This window comes from Perissodus microlepis, chromosome 9 (genome assembly GCF_051167445.1).
Source record: "Perissodus microlepis isolate ML-2025 ecotype Zambia chromosome 9, ASM5116744v1, whole genome shotgun sequence".
Lineage (NCBI taxonomy): Eukaryota > Metazoa > Chordata > Actinopteri > Cichliformes > Cichlidae > Perissodus > Perissodus microlepis.
In genome coordinates this window covers 10797117-10805762 of record NC_140469.1, presented here as the reverse complement: position 1 = coordinate 10805762, position 8646 = coordinate 10797117, and the positions used below count along the sequence as shown (strand labels likewise).

At 44.0% G+C, this 8646-nt stretch overlaps 1 protein-coding gene across 1 annotated transcript; it reads left to right on the top strand.

Moving 5' to 3' along the window:
• The first annotated feature begins 4749 nt into the window (after window positions 1–4749).
• psme1 (proteasome activator subunit 1) lies at window positions 4750–8605 on the top strand. Its single transcript, XM_084938999.1, has 12 exons — window positions 4750–4837; window positions 4964–5009; window positions 5240–5272; window positions 5361–5423; window positions 5502–5600; window positions 6302–6359; window positions 6670–6767; window positions 6890–6958; window positions 7042–7109; window positions 7553–7607; window positions 7804–7890; window positions 8365–8605. The coding sequence occupies exons 2-12, from the start codon at window positions 4971–4973 to the stop codon at window positions 8443–8445; spliced, it is 750 nt and encodes a 249-aa protein (XP_084795125.1). The 5' UTR covers window positions 4750–4837; window positions 4964–4970; the 3' UTR covers window positions 8446–8605.
• Window positions 8606–8646: the final 41 nt, after the last annotated feature.

Sequence of the window (8646 nt, the reverse complement as noted above, 5' to 3'; positions counted from 1 at the left end):
TTACACTGACTGGATCAGCCCATGCCTCTGTCCACACAGCTCCTGATGAAAGAGCTATTGTGACAGCAGAATATTAGTGTAGCAGCAGAGACACTCATCAATAATGAGTAGTGCTCTTTTTCTTTCTTTTTTTTCAAAAGTTTGTCACTTTTCCTTTTATTCCTGTAGTTTAATCCAGCAAAGATTTAAAACATAAAATCAAATCTTAGAAGCATCTTTCAGGTTCATTTGAGATTTGTTTGATGATTTGATGTAGATGTAGGCCAGAATCCTGAGATCAGAGAGCACGGGGTGGAACATAAAGGTGCAAAAGGTCAGAGAGTTATGAAGGTGCCAATCCATTTAAGACCTTGTAGGTGAGCAGCAGGACCTTAAAATCTGTTGAACCTGACAAGGTAGCATATGAAGAGGTCTCAGTACAGGGGTAATGTGCTCAAATTTCCCAGTTTTCATTAAAATGCGAGCAGCTGCATTTTGCACCATCTGTAAACCTCTAAAACTTTTCTTTGGTAGCCCAGAAAGAAGAGCGTTACAATAATCGATACATGAAGACACAAATGCATGGACAAGAACCTCTGCAGTGTCGCTTGACAAAACGTCTTTAAATGATTAAAGGTGGTCTTTGTTGTCTCTTTTACATGAGACTCGCGGAGAGCACCCTGTCAAACCACACGCCCAAGTTTTCAACCTTGTCCCTGCAATTTCAAGTTGAAATTTTGGGATAAGTACTGAAATTTTTGTGGTCCAATGACCATCAACTCTGTCTTATCAGTATTAAGGAGCAGGAAATTATCCAATAACCAGTCCCTAATTGCATATAGACAAGACTGTAGTTTAGACACTTCAGCACAATTTCCAATGGTTAGAGGAACATAAAGCTGTCGTTTGTCTTCATAATCCTTTTTCTTTACTCCACACTGAACAACAGCACCCACCAGTGGAAGCACTCATAACTCACAGACTGGGCTGGTAAAGAATTTGTTCACACATCTAACATCTAACACACATAACTGAGAGGACAGGAATATGTCTTATGGTCAATCTAAGCATTAAACTTGATTTAAGATTGATTTTTTTTTTCTAAATTATTTTTCAGATATTGCTCTGATTTTTAGGTTGGGTTAATGGGTGCAAAGATTTTTGCTTTTACAAAAACATAAAGAAGAGGAAAAAAGAAGACAAAATAAAATAAAATAAACCGAGTATTAAATATTACAATATATATAATAGTTATGGACAAAAAAATTGATATATAGTACTATGCAAAAGTCTTGAGCCATTTCTTCATATGTTTCTTCATAAATACAGAATATATCAGAATATGAGACAATATGAGACAAAAACAGAGTTTGTGCAATCTAACGAGCTTTAGTCAGCATTTGTAAGATCCACACAGCCTGAATTCTATTTGACAGCTTTCTTCTGTAGTCTTCAGGAATAGTTGTCCAGGTGCTTTGAAGGACATCACTGTGATTTAATTTTTGTGTAATCTCAGCTTTTCCTCGTTGTTCCCCCTTCTTTACGAGAGGCTTACTGATGTTGCTGTTCTGGGCCCCGGTCCGGATGGGCCTGGGCCCCCTTTCCCTGGCGGGTTGCGGAGTATGGGGGTGCCTACTGGGGTCAGCGGGGGAGCTGGCCCCAGGGAGGGGTCACTTGCCCCTCCCTTCCTTCCCTCCCCATCTCCAGCTGCCTCCCTCTTCCCGCTCCACCACAATCACCCACACATGCAGGGCCTTGGGGTAAAGGTGTGTCACCAGGGTGCAGGGGAGGCATCCCCCCCTCTGTCCCCTTCTGGCTTCTTGTGCCTCAATTTTATCTCACAACTTAGACATTTACATTACTCACACTCTCATAACACATACATATTCAATTCAATTCAATTCAATTTTATTTATATAGCGCCAAATCACAACAAAAGTCGCCTCAAGGCGCTTCATAGATACAGAGAAAAACCCAACAATCATATGATCCCCTATGAGCAAGCACTTTGGCGACAGTGGGAAGGAAAAACTCCCTTTTAACAGGAAGAAACCTCCGGCAGAACCAGGCTCAGGGAGGGGTGGCCATCTGCTGCGACCGGTTGGGGTGAGAGAAGGAAGACAGGATAAAAGACATGCTGTGGAAGAGAGACAGAGGTTAATAACAGATATGATTCAATGCAGAGAGGTCTATTAATACATAGTGAGTGAGAAAGGTGACTGGAAAGGAAAAACTCAATGCATCATGGGAATCCCCCGGCAGCCTACGTCTATTGCAGCATAACTAAGGGAGGATTCAGGGTCACCTGGTCCAGCCCTAACTATATGCTTTAGCAAAAAGGAAAGTTACATATAGCACATATAGCATCTTGGGGGTGGGCACGCTACACGGACTCCAAAAGACCATCAGGGTGTACACCTCACCCCTGGGGTTGTTGCCCACCTCTCAATTTTAAATACATGTAGACATCGAGGGCTATCAGGAGGGACTATGCGCTTACCTGCTGCTCTCTGGCAGGTAGCTCCATGCGCTCCTGGGTTTTAAATGCACCTTAGAACACACATGCATCAACACTACATATGAGCGGGCGGAGGGAGGTTTGGAGTCTTCTCACACCCCCGTTCTCTGCGGCCTGTTGGAGCGGGGGGCCAGGAGGAGGAGTTGGCCGTCCGACTGGGGTCTGGAGTGTGGGGCCTCCCTGCTGCTGCGGAGTCGGGGCGGTCTGCTTCTCCCCACCGCAGGGAAAAGGGTAACACCACCTGGGTCTGGGTGCAGTTTCCCCCTCCAGGGGCAAGGGTACCTAGACCCGGTTCTTAGAGTATGCTTGGGGAGTGTGATTGTGTGTACAGTGTCTCTCTATGTCTGTCTCCACGTTGGTTGCGTGTTGAGTAATTGCATATGAGAGCATGAGGGTGGGAATGGATGTTTGTATCTGTGTGTGCCTGTATGTCTGCGTCTATATGTCAGGTTGGGTATCAGACGCCACCTCTCTGGGGACATCTCAGGCCCTCTAAGGTATGGAGGCCTATCTCCCCCCACCACTTCCCCTGCAAGTGGCAGACACCCTCAGACATCGGTACGTTGGTGGTTCTTGGTGTCCGGGGGTGGGCGCCCAGGTACACACCGGCTCACTCCTTGGTGGCTGCTTATCGGGGCCTGGAGCCTGGGGCTCGCTCGGGCCACTTCGGGGGTGGGGTGCCCTCGGCCTCTCAGCCTGGGGCTCGGTCACTCTGGCGCAGCTGGCTGCCGGCGGAGCTCACGGGCACGTCACTGCAACCCCCCCTGGCTTCTGCTCCACGGCTGCTGAGTGACCCCTCATCTGGGACTCTCCTCAGCTCTTTCTGGGATAGTGGTGCGGCTGCCCCTCTGTTGGTCTTCCTTGGTCTCTTGTGTTCTGAGGGCCTCTGGATGTCTGGAGTCTTGATCTCCTCCATACCTGCTTCATGCCCTGGAGGACGGGGCTGTGGCTCCCCACACCCTCTAACAGATCATTACATGAAGGAACCTTTTAAAACAAGCACATTCATGCTCACAGGTGTACACACGGGTGCTCACACACACAAACTACACCCTTTTTTGCTCCTACCTTAAAGCACACTGTGAGCTGTCGATCTTACGTGCTGCACAATAATGTTTAATATTTAGTATTTACTGTTATATTCCCATAGATCATTGTGATGTTGTTTATTGTATTGCTCTCGTTTTCTTCTGCTTGTTTTCTTTTTTCTTTTTCAACAGGTGATCCAGGTGATTGATATATGTTTTTTTTTTTTTGTCTGCTTATTTAGTTGGTTTTTGGTTTTTTTTGCCCTTTATCCTCGTCCCTCTTCCCCGCTGTTTTTTCCCCCTCTTCCTTTCTCCCTTTTCTTTTCCTAATTCAAGTCTGTCCCGTATCTAGCAAGTGAAAATAAAAAATAAAATAAACAATAAAAGGTGAATCAAATACACCATTACGGCAAGGCTGGGATGGTCAATTTGGTAAAGTAAATCCGTTGGGCATCTTTCCTCGTCTTTAGACAATAATTCTGATGGCAAAAGAACCAAACGGGACAGGCAAAAAAAAAGAAAAAAGAGAAAGGCTTACTGACAGCCACTGAGGCCATTTCTGACCAGGCTTCAGTGAGCAATAGATGAATAAAAGGTCAGATGCGTCTCTCAGGCCCTGTGTCAGGTTTTTGATGTATTGTTTTTCCTGCTTCTAAGGACATGACTTTCAGATACTGTTCTTCTGCTGTAGACAGTTTTTAGGTCTATCTATTTTTAGGTTTATCATCCTGTTTTTGAGGATAGGTTCCTCAATTCTTTAAGGACATACTGCAAAATACTCAGATCTATGTCAGGTTTTCAACTAATAGCTTTTTAGGAATCAACTTGTTAGTCCAAAATATAATTTTATGCCTGTCAAATTGAGTTATATTTGGTATTTCTGCAGATTTAACGATGAGGGGGCGAAATATGTTTTTGTGACAGGCTGCTCGTACTAAAGTGCCTTAAGAATTGGTTCTTGAGGCTAAATTGTGTATGTTTAGACTCAACATTGGTTCATCCCTTGAGTTAGGTGACTTTTTTTTTTATTCTTGGATGAGGGTTAGCCCTTCGAAGACAAAGAAATAACTACTGCCACACAGAAACGCATTTCTCTGAGTGTGTTTTTTGGTTGTAGACTTCCCCACTCTGTTCCCATCACAGCCCCATTTTCTGGGAAATGAGAAGTCGACTGCTCCTTATAAAATAAAATAAAGTCAAATAAAACTACATGGCCCACAATGCAACACGTCCATTCGCTATTATTGCAGGAAAGTACGGAACTGTCTAAAACACTCTTTACTTTCATTTTCGCTTTTTATGCTGAGTAACTGTGAGTATTTGTCCGTGTCGTGCACGGAATTGAATTACACAGAAAGAGAGCATATTCTTATTTCTAACCGCCTCCTGTGAAGTCAAAGCCTTTACTAAACTCTAATAAACAACTTCTGCTCTCCAGAGACGACATGGCTGCTGTGGATATTCGCCTCAAGTCGAAGAAACAGGTGAGTCCGCTAGCACAAAGTGTTATGTAGCAGCAAGCTAACTCTCCTTTCCCTTCACTTACATGGTTAGTGTGTCAGTGATGCTAGCAGGCGAGCTAGTGTCCACATAAGTATTTGTTTTCATGGGGTGTGTGTCTACGGACAGCAGGGGTCACGGGAGGTGAGCAGCAGCAGGGTCTAAATAAAATGGTCATTTATAAGCAAGCCTAAAATCTGTGACTTTATTCTAGGTGGACGACTTCTGCCAAAAGCTCACCAAGGAGGTAACTCAAACAAAAATGAGAAATCTTTCCCAGCTCTTTTTCACAAGTTTGAATTGTTAATGTGGATTTTGTTACTTGGTTTTAACAGGCGGAGGTGCTGGTGTCAACATATTTCCCTCAGAAGCTTGAAGAGCTGCAGGAGCTGCTGAAGGTATCCACCTGTGTGACTGTGGGCACATACCACTGGGCTCTTGATTCTCACATTGGGTGACTTGTGTTTGTGCGTCAGTCTTTCAGATGCAACGATCTGCCTTCTTTGAAGGCTCCACTCGACATCCCGATACCCGATCCGGCGAAAGAGGAGGCCAAGCGCAAGAAAAAAGAGCAGGTGGGGACTCCATCCCAAAAGACTGTTCTTTAAAACTGTGATATAAATCCAATAAAGGAGCATTCGGGGTGATTTATGAAGGACGGCTGTTTTTCCATTACCCAGATGTAATGGCTTTCATATCGAGGAGCCTCACATCTGTGTTTTATTTGTCTAACCTTTGAATTTCTTCATAGAGCCTCCTCTCAACTGGGGTCCTCGGCTCAGGGTTTATATTTAGTGTTTCATTATATAAAGACACAATGCTGAGTCCCCAGTTACCATGACAACCAATCACTGTGCAATTTCCAAGGGCTGTTTTACAAACTGGCAGCGAGCGGGTCTTTTATGTTACTTCAGTCGGCTGTGAATTTCAGATTTTTATAAACCGTACAAAAGCTGTGTGTCTTGAACTAATACTCATGCAGGGATTTAGAGGAGGGCAGAGAGCCGTGTAGCTAATGCCACTGGGTTTTTTTTAACGAGGGTTAGGAGAATATTTGGGGTGGTTGCACAACTTTCGGGAGCTGCTGGAGTCTCCTTAGAATATCAAGGGGCACAGATTGCTGCAACTGGGTTACATGTCTTAAGCAAAGAAAAAGAATCCAACAGAGATCCCAAGGTTGAAAAGCCAGAAAAGAAAAAGGCGTGCAGCCTAGCTGTCTTGGAGATTAATCATCAGCAAAAACTGTGACCCGATGCCTTCTATTCTTATTTTACAGAAGGAGGCTAAGGAGGGGAAGAAAGACAAGGACAGTGATAAAGAGGATGAAGACGCAGGTAAATGGGGAAAAATAGAAAGAAAGATGCATCCGTTTAGCAGTAACCGTATTCCTGTAAATAAGGACAATAAATACTGCAGGAAGAAAGGCTCCAAACCCATGTATGAAACACATCACTGCTTTTCTGGCTCCTTTGTAACAAACTGATGAGTCTACTGTGGCTCATGAGCTGACGACACAAAGTTTAAACACCGTTTACACACGGATTAGCTAACTGGAAGAAAGCAAGGGCATAAGGAACTTTTTCTATATTAGAAAAGCAAATCTGCAGCTCACTAAGTGAAGGAGTGCTATCCTCTGTCCTCCAGGCCCTCCATGTGGTCCCATCTGCACCAATGAGCAGGTGGAGAGCCTCCTGCCGAAGGTCAAAACTGAGATCCAGACACTGAAGGAGAAGCTCAACACGGTCAGTCTCAGAACTTTATGTGGAGAAAAATGTGTCGGGTTTTATGTGCAGAAAATATTAATGTGATAAAAAGTCTTGTATATTATACTAGTGGGGTTTTTTTTGTTTTTTTTTCCTGGAAGGTGTCAATGTGGGTGCAACTCCAGATTCCTAAAATTGAGGATGGGAACAATTTCGGAGTGGCTGTCCAGGTTAGTAAACAATCGCATGTGGAGTCTATCTTTAGGGTGAAATTTATCCAGCTGCATTTTAAATCTTCCTTCATGTCTACCAGGAGAAAGTGTTTGAGCTGCTGACCAACACACGCACCAAGATCGAAGGATTCCAGACTCAGATTTCAAAGTAAGAGCCTGCACTGACGTAGCCAGTGTACAGCACAGGAAAACAGACCTGACATTACTCCATCAAAAGTATTTGGCAGAGAAAACCACAAAACCTGCTGCGCTCAGTATCATAAGAATATCCACAATTACTGAGAAATCTATACAGATAAACAGCAATTCAGGCTTTCAGAGGGTCTCATCCATCTTTATTTAGTGAAGTCAAACAGGAAAAAAAGTCATATAGATATAAGCAGAATCAGTGTGAAAGGCTTCAATCCTACATTTAAAAGTGAGAAAATCTTAACAGAGACAATGAGAGGCAGTCTTCTGCTTTGTCTTTTTATTAAAAACCAGACTGATGTGTTGAATATGGCATTGGATGTGACATATAGCGAAACGCTGGGGGCTATTTTAAAACAGGTGGGTGGTACTGTAACTCCTCTCTTCTCCTTGTTTTGGCAGGTATTACAACGAGAGGGGTGACGCTGTGGCCAAAGCCTCCAAGTCGCCCCACGTGGTCAGTGTCTCCCGCTGTGCATCCTAATCAGCATATTAATGTGTGAATGACAAAAATGTGTGCCGGTGCGCAGAAAAAAAAAACTTATGAGGACATTCTCTCCCGCATAAATTAGATGCTGTTGTGTCATGTGCTTATCATACTACACATTGTTTTGCTTATACGCTCGCTGTTTGTGGTGTGTTTTCCGCTGCAGGGAGACTACAGACAGCTGGTCCACGAGCTGGACCAATATCAATACTGCGAGCTCCGCCTTGTGGTCTTGGACATCCGCAATACATACGTAAGACACCCACTGCCTCTTGCTTACAGTTGGCCATCTCTGACTGCGTGTATCCTGAATCTCATGATCCACACTCCGTGTACCATCTGCTGTTTTCATGCTCTGTATTTTAAATTGAGCGGCTTGGGTGTAAAATATGCCTGTCGTGTCCACCGGCGGGAGCGGCAGCTTAAATGGAATCCATTCCTTCTTAATAGGAGGGTAATTAAACTAATTGCAGTGCTTGTGTTAAATTGATTGGCGCTCCGTCTCCCGTCCATTAATCAGCTCGTCTCTTTCCTTCGGCCATTGTCCTCCCATGTTTGATGCCGCTAATGAACAAGGCGTTGCGCGCGATGATGAAAGGAGCTGTTTGACGTGATTACAGCTCCATATCTGGACGTCCCTCTCTTTTATGACTCCCTGTAAACTGTCTGTCTTCCCTATATCATCCTGCTTCTGCATCACACTCTGTGTCTTTATTTCTCTCTCCAGGCTGTGTTGTTTGACATCATTAACAAGAACTTTGACAAGATTAAGAGACCCAGAGGAGATGGGAAAGCGCTCATCTACTGAGACAGACTCCAGGCTCGTTTTTTTGTTTTTTTTTAATAAGCAACAACCAGTGTAGAATGACACTCTTCATCAAGTAATGATACACCTGCTCTCAGAAATCTTTTTCTAACTGTGCATTTTGGTTCAGATTACACAATAAAGCAGCAGTTTTTCTCACTTACTTTGTCTGAATGAGATTTCTAAGCTTCTTTTTGGACTAAT